Genomic DNA, 14,593 nt, shown 5'->3' with positions numbered 1-14,593 from the left:
TTGGCAGTTCGCAATAAAAAGGAAGAATGACTGAATTTTTGTACCATTTCTGCTGATGCAGTGAAGAGTCTTCTGCTTCCTTAGTTTGAGCAACACCATCTAAAAAATAAGAAATGCAGGAAGATATTCTATACTTACCTATACAAACCAGGTACTTCCAGAATACCCCAGTAACACTATAAAATTAATTTGCTAGCAATCAGATTACAACTGTAAGCATAACTCCAGCATTTATGTCAGGTGATTCCAACTTAGAAAGATTTCATCAATAATTCAAATGAAGTTTCAACTAGAAAATATTACAGGTGATATTAAAAAAAATAAATCATATTTTTTAGGTAAGAAAGGTCTTTTCAGTCTTCCAAGCATAAGTTTAACAGATCCCTGAAACAACTAGTAGTAATATTACTACCAATCACAGCTCAAAACATGGCATTACTGTCACCAGGTGGTAAATAAAGAAAAAAATAATCTACAATAAACATTTCAGGACCTTGCGATTTTTTCTTTTTTCCCCTCCATCACTCAACCCTCATCTCTCCAAACTGAGATTTCAACTCAAGTCAGATCATTTTCTGTTCTCTTCTATGGCTAACACCAAGCCACGTGCTTTTAGTCCTCTACTGACTGAATACCAAGTCCCTGAACACTAGATTAAAAGGAAAAGCTGTCTTCTACCATCCTAAATCTATATAATAAAAGTTAGACTTCTCAGTGAACAATGCTGTAATTCGCTTTGGATATTCCAGCAGATTTTAATTTCTTCCAATGCTATGGCCTTTGACAGCAAAACACTGGTAGTTAAAATTTCCTGCTCCCACACTCCAGAGCTAAACAATTCTGAGTATTTCAAGGACAGTGAATTCCCAAAGTAGTAAAACAGGTATATTAACAGGGCTTATTCACACAGCATCTTCAGACTGCTAACTAGGACTTACTCTAAAGACTAGCTATGTGGTACCGTGCTGGGTTCTCAGAGAAGTCTGCACTGTTAACTAAAAAGTCCATCTAGGCACTTAACTTGAGAACAAGTCTAAGAAGTATTTGGAAAATTATGAGCATGCTTACCACACAGATGATTCCCCATAATCACTTTAGAAGAATTACAGTTTTCTGAAGAATTTTCCTTTAAGGACACATTCTGCAGTTCAGACATATTTTCAGGACTAGCTGCATCCTCCTTTATGCTTCTGAATACAGAAAGACATACTTTTAAAATGAAATGAAATGTTTAAAAATGTTAACTATTCAAAGGATTCCTAATGAGAGTTGGAAACTATTTAAGTTTTTAATTTTAACATATACAGAAAATAGTGCAGAACTTTTAAAATGCACTTTTGCAACAAAAACCAACCAACCAAATTACTGTTTTAATTTTAGCTGGGATTTAATTGTTTTCTTCAGCATCTGATACGATGCTGTTTTGGTTCTAGAACAAAAACAATAACACACCAATGTTTAAAGCAGCAGTTGTACAGAGCCAAGGCCACCTGCAGCAAAGGGCCCAAGGAGTTGGGAGGGAACAGAACTCTAACAGCTGACTTAAAGCAGCCATAGGGATATTCATGCTATATGACATTATGCAGAAGGAGTTATGAAGGGGGTCAAGGGTCAAAAGGAGATTTCATCTCTCACTCTTCTGTTGCTTGGGGAGCTAGCATGGCCATCTATCAGGGGCTAGCGAGCAACTGCTTGTGCATCACTAACCATATACATTTACAAACACACAAACAGCATAATTAACCTTTTCTTGATCTTAGTAAATTAGCTTTATCTCAATCCATGAGTTCTACTTTTTTTTTTTTTTTTTTTTTTAATTCTTTCCCATCCCACTGGGAAGTGGAGGAAAAAAACAAGCAAATGACTGTAGTGCTTAGCCACCTGGCAGATTAAACCACAGCAACTATGAATGCCGTCATCGTATGCATTTTAAATGAAGAATCTTGGAATCCTTCACAGATCACAGAAAGAGGTGCCCTTCCACACCACATATTTACTCAATGAAGAATTTTTTTAAACAGCAACGTGCACAGAATTGTTGCCATAAAAAACATCACGTAACCCCAGTCATTAAAGAGTAGTGCCCTAATTAGTTAGATGAGAGCAGATATCACAAACAATATCATCTGTTTAAATAAAAATCATACTCTCCAATAAATAATGTAAATATCCAGTTATTTTCCTAATAAAACATTAGCGGAAAATAATTTGGAAACACTCACAAAAGCTCCAAATTCTTTGTATGACTGAATAACTTCACGTGCTCACACAACTTCTGAAGTTGCAATATATGTTCTGGATTATCAGTTCCCAGCCCTGTAGACAAAATCTCAGATCGCACGCTGTATTCATTGACATACATCTTCAAATCTGAAAGCCTGGTAACCCGGACCTTGAATGACAAAACGTACTACATAAAAACCACAGCTCAGATTGCATCTCTCCAACTCTAAGCTACTGTTTAGCTAAAAAACTTTAGACATTTGCCCATTTGTTTCTGATTTTTCAAATGGTGAATAACTTACTAATATTTTCAAAATATCTTTTTTTTTTTTTTTTTTTAATTGTAGTAATTTCTCAAAACAAAACAACAGCTAGTCCATCTAAAAGACTCAACCTAGTAAGTAAATAGAAAAACTCTGGAAATGATTCCAGAAATTACAACAAAAATATACACCATGCAGTTATAACTACTTCTCTAGGTCCCTCAGTTTATGGAAGGGAACAAAAACAAAAGCTAAAAATCAAGACGAAAAGTTGAAATGCCATACGAGAAAGGAAGCATGGAAGAAAATCATTTGCAAATAATTTTCTCTTTCCATTCAATTTTTTAGTTCATTGAATGGGCAGGAAAACGAAGCATAGCACATTTCAACGTGCAGAAACAGCCTAGTGGACTCCTGAGCAGAACCGAAACAGAAAAAAAATGCATCATGATCCTGACATACGAGGATACCTCAACATCTCCTGACCTTAAGAAGATTCTGCAACTTCTGAGCTATGTTTGATAGCAATTCTTCATAGAGCTCCCAGCTCTTAAAATTATTTTTTAACAGACAACGTTTGTTTATGCCATCAGGAAAGGCATAAAAGACATCTAATTTGTCTAATTTTCTCACTATTACTTTCCAGTCAGTACCTTCAGCACAGATGCTCCCTCCAGTCCAGTACAGCAATTCTTATGGGCCAGGGAATTGATAGAAAAATATGAACATGGCACTGATCTCAACATGCTACTTTCAGGAAAAAGTCAGTTTTGACAGAAAAATAATTTCATCACATCTGATTACTGCAGTGACACAGCACAACAAAAACTTTAACATCTTATACCTCAGTACTGCAGTCCTTATAGCTGATTGATCGCTACGGGGATGATTCTGGATGTTGACAAAAAAAATTCCATTTATGAAAAATGCACACAACATCGCCCATTAGTTTTCCACAAGACCAAGAAATCATCCAGATTTTAGTAGAAGTGTAAAAAAATAAACTACAGAAACAATAGCTCTCATTCTTCCTATCCTGATGAAAAAAAGCTAATGGAAAAACCATTTAAAGACTTCTTTTAAACTGCAGAAAAAAAAAAACCAGAACTGGCTACAGGTCTGAAAGAAAAGAAAAAATTCAAAAAGATCAACAAATCTGAAAGCAATCAGCAACTTTATGACTGAGTAAAAAAAAATCTTAATACAACTAGTTACACAACAATCACTCATTCTCAGTGTGAACAAGTGGCACATTTCCTTTTGTCCACTCCTAGCTGGTGCAAGAACCAGAAGAGACAATAAAGGCTTAGAAATATAATCAGAATAAACTAAACCTAGTGTAAGACATCTTAAATACTTGAAAACAGTCTCAGAGCATATCCACCTGGACAAGATATCCAGATGGCTTCTTAGTACATCCAGCAACAGAGATTATATAACCTTCCAACAGTCTATTTTTGTTCTCAGTCACACACGAATAACACTAATTAAAATCAAAATAGGAACCAACAGAAGGACAGATATGAATGAATATTCTTGTTATAAAGGAGCATTGTTAGAAACATGCAACTATACATACCATTGGGTCAATCCAAACTGTATTTCCTAAACTAAGTACTACCTTTGCTTCATGTGGTTTCCTTTCAATTTTCTGATGAATATAACGAGTCACCTAGGGAAAACAAAGCCATCTTTGATATGTATAGCAATATAAATTGTAGTAATTTCAATTGTAATGAAAATCTTCTGAGCTTAATGATAAGAGCAATCACTAAATAAAAGCAAGATTTTGAGTGGAGTAATGAAATACTAAAACCACACCATGGATTATGTGTGCATATCATTCTGTAAGCGGAAGGAAATGCAAACAGGTCAATTTAGAGGCTGTCCCTCTTCCCCCAGATTTGAAAGTAGCAATAACTTGTTCTGGAAGAAGTCATTTAAATCATATATAATAAAACTCCACAATTTCACTATTTTTCTTAGCCTACAAAATAGTAAAGCGAGCTTCTCAGAATCAAGCCCACTATCAGTTATTCATTCGTAACACTAATAAGCAATGAAATAGGTAACTAAATTCACAGTTCATAACTGTTTTCTTATAGAAAATAAACACACAAATTAAAGAACTTCAGGAAAATACTACGAAAGAAACCAAAGACTATTACCCTTGGGTTCCACTCAGTGTCATTATCAATGGGTTTAACTCTACAAACTACAAATTCCACAGCCTGAGGTGGCAGATGCTGAAATCTTGCAGGTAAGTGAAGAAGCTGAGAGCTCTGAACTTGACTAGTTCTGCCTTCATCTACGTATTTAATTTTGATGTTAAAATTTTCTTCTTTTGAAGAAGTCTCTATCACCTGGACCCTTCACATAGTGGAAGAAGACAATTAATATTCATACAATCCGTTAAGAAGTATTCATCTACTTTTCACAAAAAGTAGAAAACTCACAGTCAAACATCAAACTGTTATGGGGATATGTATTTGGATTTTCCACTGAGCAAATCACACTTTTTAAAAATTTCTTTGTTTTAAAGACTGATTTGTATTGCAGTCATTTCTTGCTGTTTTTGGAACATGGTATGGAGGCAGGGTTTGTTATTTTGGTTTTTTTTTTTTTTTTTAAATCAAACATTGAACATTTTTAATATATTAAAAAAACATACATGAATAAATAAAAAACAAACACCTTTACCTGTGAAAAACTGTTTTCTCACAGAATCCATACAAAGCTAGCTTCTCTACCTTTTGAGCAACAACTCTATTACTAGTCTCGTTAAAATACTCATTGATTTCTCCAGCAAGAATTGTATACTGGTCCTTTTGTTTATCTACTATACGACCAAAGTAGTTTGTTGCACTTACAACGTGGAGAGGCAGTACCTGAAAGCAAAACATAAATTGGGGGGTAGGGAAAGAAGAATGATTATTTCTGAAAAATGAGATGTGTAATATAGCTATATAGGAATAAACCCTCTTCACATTGAAAGCTAGGATAAAAACCTCATCATTATCAACACAGAAGTAAATCAGAGGCCAAGTCTGAACTACTTGCATAACAATTTCAGTTTGAAACTAAGGATAAAGAAAAAAAAATCTGTCACACTTGATGCTGCAACCCCTTCAACAGACAGACCAAAAAACCTAAACAAGAAAAAATATTCCTGAAATATACATACTTATTTTAAATTAATACTATTGTAGTATTATGCTGAAGCAGCTACATAAGACCTCCCTTCTTAGTACCCAAGACAAAGAAAAATTAAAACAACTTACTGTCACATATCCAGATGTTTGTATAGTTTTAGATGCCATATTCTGGAGCATGTCTGTTTGTAAATTAATTTGATGACGATCTGGACACACCGTTCTATTCCTACATAAGAAAAAACCATGTGTAAAATCTGATCTGGTGTACCCAACAGGATAATTCATGAAGGAAGTAGAATGAGTCATTATTCAGGGCATACACCTGTGCAACAAGGAATAATAAGCTTTAGGGTAATATATTATGTCCTTACTTGCAATTCCCAAACATTTTAAGATAGATGCACAATGGCCTTGCAAACTTCTTCTTTTCTTCAGCTTCTAGCACCCCAGCCAATCCTGGTGGAATGTCAGCTTCCGCACGCTCCAAAAAGCGCAGGATACCAACAGTATGGCACTCACTGTTTTCTGTTAGCATTATGACTGACCTTGCCTGTCGATGGTCCTGATCAGATGAATCCTAAAAATACATATTTCTTCAGCTTTTATTTATCCAGTACTAAATCATCACATGTTAATATTAATTTGCTGAAGATTCACTCAAACCTTTATCATAGTATGGAAGTTGTCAGACATGCTGTACAGACGCTGACCGAAGATTGTTGGAGAAGAAGGAAAACCAAAATGTATGACACAAGATGCATCTGTAATCTCCAAGAACTGCATGCAGTCATCTGTTAGAACTGAACACAAGGTTTATACATAAGGTAACCCACATACCTGTGATGTAATGCTTCACATGCCTCATTTGCAATGGCTGCTTCCTCCTCCTCATCCACTGACTTACAGGTAAGGTCTTTTCCCTATATAGATCACTATGAATACTATTTTTTTTTTTTTTCATTAAGTGTTTCTGGAGTATACAGAACACAGTGTTACATTACCTCTAGTTCAACTCAGCATCTTGTAACAGTATAAATGAAGAAATATCATAGACCACAGACAGATAATTTACTAGAGTAATGTTGATTGAAAACATTTCCAGTAACACAGAAATGCTAACATCTTTGTATAAACCTATGAACCAGATACAATTAAGTCAATCTTCTTGCTATGATGTATAAAAGGGAGAAAATTGTGTTTAAGACAAGGTAAGAGTCTTTGCAATTGCAACTCAAAAAGTAAAAGTTCCAACAGAGCATAAGGGAAATAATTACACTATGACTTCAGAGGTTCCAAATTTCAAACTGAAAATATCCTCTGCATTAGCAGATAATCATGAAACCAGTGAAGTTCTAATAAGGAGAAAAAAAAATATTAGAATAGACATAGCACTAACAAATAAAGAGACAACTGAAAGTAATTTAGACAGAATTGACCTTGCAAAGTGAAAATAACCTAATATAATTTAATGCAGAACATTAAGTCACCACAAAGAAATAGACAACTGGAAAACAATAAAATACCCACCTAACACAACACGACTGCCACTGCTAAAGCGTTTTGTCCAATGCTCTAAGAAATCCTTGAAATTAAAGTCCATTTCCTTATGTATTTTGAAGGCAAATATTGAGTTGCTCTTCAGTGCCTGATGACAAAATAAAAACTGCATGTTCTTCCAACACAGTAATAACTACTCTAAGAAACTCTTAGTAATTTATATTAGTATCAAGCATACCCTTGGTAATATAAAGAATTGAAGGCAAGGGAGAAAAATAGTGAAGTTCTTAGGTCGTTTATATGAAAAATACTGAAGATGAAGATAAATTATCTCCTGCACAAAGCAAAAAGTATTAAAGTTGGCTACTGCATGGAATTTAATACTTGCATTCTTTTATATGTCATTTAAGATGTGCAAAGTTGGAATATACAGCGATTACTAAAAACCTCCCTCTAAAAGCATAATCATCATCTGTAGCATTGACAAATATCTTTTTTTCCTTTTTTTCTTTTAAGTGGTGCTATCTGTGGAGAGTAAAATTTAACCCTCAGACATTCAAATAAAACATACATAAATTTAGGTACTTTGTTGTTACCTTATGTACTATTTCTACTTCATCTACGGAATTGGTGAAAACCAGCACCTTCTGAAGATTATTAGGGGTAAAATCCATTGTTTTGAGTAACACAGCAGTTCTCTCACTGCTCACACAATGCTGCACAACCTAGAAATTGATACAAAATAGATGGCTGCTAATTAATATAATCTATACACATCTTACTACATTACCTTCCTTCTAATGAGTACTGTGCACCGTACAAACATCATGATAGAAAAGGTTGCTCTTAATTTATAGAAAATACAGTTCTCACAGAGATAAACTTACAGACAGCTTCCAGAAGAACATATTCACAAAATCCAAATCCCATATTTAAACATTTGATAAAAGTGTTCCATTAAAATTACAGCTATAATTTCTCAATCATTCAATGTTAAATGATTTTTTCAATTGAACTTAGACTTTTTCAAGTACCAGTGGAAAAAATTAATTTTTTAAATTAATGCTTAAAAAGCGTGCTGCACTCCCTGAAATACTTTTATTACATAAAGCATGAAAATGCTCACATTTTCATTTCTGCTCAACCATTTATTAGACTTCTCACAGGAAGGGATGTCTCTTCTCCTTTTGGACTTCAATATCTAATGTTGCAAGTTTCTTAAAGTTTCCAATTCTTAATCATTTTTAGATACAGTAAAATTCAGGCTGCATTTATTCTTAATAATATAAAAGGTTTTAAGGGCTCCACTGGATTTCCCAACAATTAACAAGTAACTAAGAACTCATAATATGTTTTTGACTTAAGATTTAGAAAAATAAGTTTTTCACTGCATGGCATACCACAGTGAAATTGTTTTTTAGTAGCTGTATTTTAGGAAGACTTGCCTTGTAGTTCTGCCACTCACAATCAACAGGTGCAAGAACTTTGATTTTTTTTTTTTGTCAGAAAATATGATTTGCAAACACTTACAAAAAATTCAGACTCATTTGCAATACAATGGATAGTTGAGGGAACATCTTCACCTCAGCCCTAGGAAAAAAGTTAAATCACATTCAGCTAATACAGAGATTATTTTGTATGTTTTCTAAGAATCACCTCAGTTCATATGTGGGAGGTACACCTGAGCAACCTGAACTGCAATTCCAGCACTCTCCAATCAAAACAAACAAAAAACCCTTGATCATTATAAACAATTGATTAAGCTTGGTCATTATAAACAACAGAGTGGCTTAGTTAACAAATAATGACATCAGCTCCAAGCTTTTACCTGTTGCACATTTCCATAAATGGAAGCTTCTTCCAAAGCTGTTATCACAATGTAAGGATCATTCATGAACTCCTTTATTAAAATTCCTATATGCTTATTCCACTGAGTTCCAACAGCAATAATTTGATGTGGTGAGTATTTCCATTCCTCATTAAAGAGGTTTTTCTTGTAGTAACCTAGTATAACAGAAACCTATAAAACAAAAAATAACTTTACAATCTTAGCTCATTCCAATGCATTTGTAAAAGCAGCAGAGAATACTCTGCTCTTCCTGTCACAAACTAAACTACATCCACCAAAAAACTCCACACCACCACCAAGACTCAAGTTTCACATCTCAAAACAAAGTTTGTGGTTTCTGTGCTTTCACCCTATTATATAAACACCTTATGAAGTCAGAAGAAAGTGAGAAAAGGTGAAGCAATTGTGTTCACATGCATACAAACCTCTCTCAAATTGATGGCATTAACTGATCACAAATAACACTACTAAGAACCAAAGAAGCTAAATCCTTTACAAAAAATCTACTAGAGAAAAAAAAAAAAGAACACTCCAGTGTTGTAAGTCAACAGGATCTTGATAAAAAAAAGACATCTTAAGATAAAAAGGTTATTCGAAGGCTGGTAAGATGCATATGCAACTTAATTAGCTGGGAACTTAATACTATTCCTCTTTTAAGATCCTGTTAATGTTGGGACCAGCTTCTCCTTGCCAGCAGTGACAACAAAGAGAAGTTTTTCCTACTACTTCTGATACGTAGTCATTCACTTCTGCCTTTCATTCTACAAGAACTAAGGAGCTTACCAACAGAGAGTGTTCTTGAACTATAGCTGTTCGTAACATTTGATAAGGATGTCATAACTGATAAGAGGGAAAAAGTTCCTTAGAGACAGAGGATGCCAGTCTTAAAAGGAGATTAAGGACTCCTACACAGAATGCGTTGTTTTCACAAACTGAAAACAATCCAAGTGTTTGGGAGACCACTCACAGCAAATGAAGAAAGCATGATGGTGATGCAGTGACATTAAACAAGACAAGACAGCTTTCCAAATAACAATAAAAACCCAACCAGACAAAAAAAATATGAAAACTAGGACAAGTCAGATTAATAGATGTAATGCTACAATGCAATGCAAAGCACAGCAATGACAGCAGGGAAGCAAAGCTCTAAGCTGCAGCAAGTAAGGATAAGCCCAAATGCAGCAGCCACAAACACAGAAACAAAGGAAAAACTATTGCACCCTTGGAAGGCCTCAGGTATACAGGGATCTCCAGAGAGATGCCTTTACCTCCACTGCCAACCTTTAAATGAGGGCTGGGAAGGAGTGCATCCAACTCCACCTTTTCTGGTCACTCAGGTGCACTGCATGCACTGAGCTCCCCTGGGCTGGCCCTGCCTTCCCATCAGGTGCTCAATCACTGCTTCAAGCCATGACTTAGCATTTCTGCTAACAGACTGTAAGACTGTAACACTGGAAAAATATTTTTATAATCTATCAGAAATACATATACAATTTTTTTTTTTTTAAATTCCTTTATTTTTTCTCAACTCTACCACAGGGTTTGAAGGAAGCTGGTATCTGTATTGCCATCCAGTCTTCAAGACTGTGAGGGGCATTAGAACTGAAAGGCATTTTATCATCAGAATGCATAACCCACTTACCTGTTCAGCAGCTTCAGAGAATAGTACCTCAATTTCATCCAAAATAAGATGGCAAAGTCCAGAAAACAAGAAAAGGTGATATTCATACAATCTCAGGAGGCTATATGGTGTAGTCACAATTATTTCACCTACATGTTAGAAGAAAAAGCTATTAGTATTTTTAATTTGTAACCTCAAAGAATACAAGTAAAAACACTGTATGACAAGACCACTGAATGATTTCTTCAGGTACCCTTCTCTAACCTGTATGATTCTACACATATTCCAGGAGAATAAGATAATGAAAAATTAATAATCAGTTAAGACATCCACTCTTAGATGTCAAACCTGAAATGACATAACAAAAATATATTTAATTCTGCTCCTTAACACAAAGTACCAGGAAGTAACAGAATTTTAGAAAATGTAAGAAGCCTGAACGTAACAAGTTAACGAAGTAGGATATCACCTCATTTTCCAATAAGGTAAAAGCCTTGAGGAAAAGAAAACTTCAGAAGCAGATAATGCAGAATTTAAATGTTTAACTGCTTGCAAAAGCAGCCTCCACATTAGAAAAAAAATTAAAAAAAAAAAAAAGGAATCAAACACACACTGTAGCTTAAAACTCACACAATTCTGATATGTGCAAACATATAAACAGGTATTATAAGACATTTTAATTCATCTACCAGGCACTTAAACTTCAATAAAGGGTATAAACACAGGTGCTCAGGTACCAACAAAATGCTATTACAAATTTAGTTTCAAATCAAGGAAGTCCATGATCAATCCCAATACGGCATAATCTTCATGAAATCCTAACCTAGTAAAAAAACTAATTATTATGGAGTTCATTAAAAAAAAGACATGAAGGTAGTAAAACAGCCTTAATACAGTTTACTGTTAAATAGTAGTACTGAACTTCACACATCACTATGGAGTTACAGCATTAAAGAAACAGTATACTATTATAAATGAGTAACTTAATTACTTCTTTCACAGCCCACATTGTTTTCAAACATCAGTAAGAAAATAAAAAAATATTCTTACATCCTTGGATTTTCACCTTTTCAGCTTCTTCTTTTTTCTTCCCAAGTATTACCAACATTGGACGAATCAGTCTGGAGCATCTGCTGTATTTTTTCAGTACCTCAAAAACAAGCTGTGCCTTCCTCCAACCAGGACATAAAATAAGCACCAGCGGCTACATATGTATACACACAATTTACATTGTATTACTTACAATTCTCAACTTTTATCTAAAACTATTGCAACATTTAGCACAAAGAAAGTCTGAAAGACATGCCTTCAAGCATTTCTGAAACAGAACTTTTAGCATTGCATCATCTAATAAATGCAGATGCAAGGAATCATATATCAAGTTACCCTGAGACAAGGATGCATGCAGTAAATAGCATAGTCTAAAAATTTAATAGTACATCTGATCTTAGCTTGCACTACATCATCTCCTCAGAACACCCTTAAAAATTCCATAGTTCTATTCTTCTGAGATCTAACACAGAACAATTTTCAGTATTTTGAACAGCTAACACAAATACAAATTCAGTGAGAACAGATTAACCCTATAAAAACAAAGGCTAAGAATCAAAGTGATGTAACAATAATAACTTAAGTATTACTTGCTATGTCTTTGACTGTTGTATTCACAAAGTTCAACTGTATAAGTTCTTATGCAGAAGACTTTTATAAACTGGCAAATTTCATGAAGATCACATTAGACACATACATTTTGGATATCCACTTTTTTTTTTTTCATTATTATACTACATCTGCATCCAGAACAGAAAATCTGATAGTACTTGAATATATACATACTCCATTTCTTTTTGGCAAGGCTTTGTAGCAGCCTTCCACTTCCAAGAAAGCAAGAACTGGTGGAATATATAAGAAAGGGTCATTTCCTTGATAGGAGATGGCAACTACGTCACATCCTCGAGCTATTGCTGGCCAAGAGTAAGATTCTGTGAAGTTAGGGCCTAAAAACTTATCCTGAGCAAGTTCCTAAAGAATGAGACATTAAGAGTTCCATGTGAAAAATGGTACATTAGTTTACAAAACCAGACAAAACATGGAGTGCTTTTAAGAGCTTTCTGATCCATTTCACAATAAATATCCTTAACACAGAATACAAAAAAAAAAAAAATTAAATTACTATATCAAAATGACATGACTAATGGTTAATATGCCAGTAGAAACCCATATGATGCTTACGGGTGTCTGTCGACATCTCTTTAAAACTTCATTTATTGCATCACATGAAAAACATCTTAAGACATTCTTCAATCAAAATAAAGTATTATTAGTATATATTTAGTTTATAAAGTGAGAACACCATACACTTGTTAGGAGAAATTCAGCATAAAATCAGATATTTGTGTTACCTTTTTCAGATTATCGTGAAGTGGCGCTTTTTCCAAAATTGAAGTTGGCTCAATTTTGTTGCTAAGAAAGACAAAGCTTCGTTCTTCTCTAAGGTTTTGAAATCTCTGGAATAGTATGAGTAGAAGACAGTATTGAAGGCAATACGTAACAAAACATCTAGTAGCTGTAAAAGATAGTTCAGCTGGCCATTCACAGAATGTTACAGAAGCACAGCAGGATAATCATCTACTGCTAACAATATTATTTCCTTCCTCCCCCCCTCCAAAAAAAAAAAATCTTAATTAGGTATTTCACTTTAAGTTCTGTAGTGGTTTTCACTCTCCAATACTCAGCAAAACTTAAAAAAAAAAAATTATAGTTTCTGTGAAACTCATTTTTCCCTCCAAGCTGATAAAAGAACTAGTTACATTGCTGTCAGAAAGTAAATTTCTCTTTAAATCACCTAGCATAAAATGACAAAAAACATCACGTTCATTCTTTGAAAAGCAAAAAGAGGATCCATTTACCAGTCATTATTTGCCTAGAATTTATGGATTCATACTCCTTTCCTCTCACTGATATAGTAACTACCTTCTACTGTGCCAGTAACCAACTCAGCACACATGGGCTGATATCTTGAAAATAGTTCAGAAAACAACAGCAAGCAGAAGAAAAAGAAAAAGCAAGAAAGTACATTAGAAGCACTAAAGAACAAATAAGAGTAACTCCAAGGAACGTATACCATGCTATAGCATAATGACTACTTTGTTTTCAGGGCAGCACTAAAGCTCACCACCTTTCATTTTCAGAAAACTGAGAGTCCTACCGTAGACAGCCATCACCTTCATAAAACCACAGCGAAGGAGAGTAAAAAGAAGGTACAATCTTTTCAAGGACTACAGATTTTGTTGTTGTTTAGGTTTTTTTTTGTTTGTTTGTTTGTTTTAAATGTTCCTCCATGTAAAGAAAGAACATTCTCCAACTATACAAAGAATTAGCATGGTCTCACAGACTTAAGTTATGCAGAAGAACTGGACAGATGACTACAGTATTCCTTATCTGTCTGACGTACATTTAATCAAATTCACCTTTGACAATTTATTACAAAGCAATACTTACAGATTCATTATTTTCACTGAGATCCATGTTTGACCTTTTGTATGTCTTTTCAACAGAAGAACTCAAAACTGTATGACCTAGGAAGAAGAAATTTTCAAGTTACCTAAACACATGAAAAACCATTATTATTTACAGCCACGGTTATCACTGGTTTTGTTTTGTTTCTTGTATCATTTGCTAATAGTAAAAAAACAAAAAACAAAAAACTTCCATCAGGATGGAAGCTGCATACCTTTTAATGGACTTAAATCACTACAAGTGGTACAACTTGTAAATCCTACAGTTTTACAACTACTTCTGTTTAAAATAAACCCATTCAAATGCAAAAACAACAGTAATGCATCAAACAAGTGATTTTAATAATACCTCATGCTATTAAGCACATTAACAAACACCAATACAACTCACAGTTTTTGTCTTATGCACTACAAAAAAAAAGAACAGCTCAAAGTATTCCTGCATCTGGTGATTTGATGGCTGTGAA

General features: G+C 34.2%; 1 protein-coding gene across 3 annotated transcripts in view; it reads right to left on the bottom strand.

The window, feature by feature from the left end:
* TDRD12 (tudor domain containing 12) overlaps nt 1-14,593 on the bottom strand; it is a 30,687-nt gene that overhangs the window by 6,261 nt on the left and 9,833 nt on the right. For all 3 annotated transcript variants that reach the window (XR_014886104.1, XM_085234876.1, XM_085234877.1), the window contains exons 9-25: nt 14,110-14,186; nt 13,011-13,115; nt 12,445-12,630; nt 11,659-11,812; nt 10,630-10,757; nt 8,967-9,158; nt 7,735-7,863; nt 7,169-7,286; nt 6,305-6,441; nt 6,013-6,218; nt 5,768-5,867; nt 5,187-5,374; nt 4,655-4,856; nt 4,066-4,158; nt 2,223-2,392; nt 1,069-1,190; nt 45-99 (exon numbers count right to left, since the gene is read on the bottom strand). Coding sequence is in view for 2 of the 3 variants with exons in the window: in XM_085234876.1 (XP_085091002.1) it covers nt 45-99; nt 1,069-1,190; nt 2,223-2,392; nt 4,066-4,158; nt 4,655-4,856; nt 5,187-5,374; nt 5,768-5,867; nt 6,013-6,218; nt 6,305-6,441; nt 7,169-7,286; nt 7,735-7,863; nt 8,967-9,158; nt 10,630-10,757; nt 11,659-11,812; nt 12,445-12,630; nt 13,011-13,115; nt 14,110-14,186 (2,362 nt within the window). In the remaining variant the exon portion in view is untranslated. The remainder of the gene's footprint in view (nt 1-44; nt 100-1,068; nt 1,191-2,222; nt 2,393-4,065; nt 4,159-4,654; nt 4,857-5,186; nt 5,375-5,767; nt 5,868-6,012; nt 6,219-6,304; nt 6,442-7,168; nt 7,287-7,734; nt 7,864-8,966; nt 9,159-10,629; nt 10,758-11,658; nt 11,813-12,444; nt 12,631-13,010; nt 13,116-14,109; nt 14,187-14,593) is intronic.

This window comes from Meleagris gallopavo, chromosome 13 (genome assembly GCF_905368555.1).
Source record: "Meleagris gallopavo chromosome 13, MGAL_WU_HG_1.1, whole genome shotgun sequence".
Lineage (NCBI taxonomy): Eukaryota > Metazoa > Chordata > Aves > Galliformes > Phasianidae > Meleagris > Meleagris gallopavo.
The sequence above is the reverse complement of the archived record's forward strand: the minus strand, read 5'-3'. Positions and strand labels throughout refer to the sequence as shown.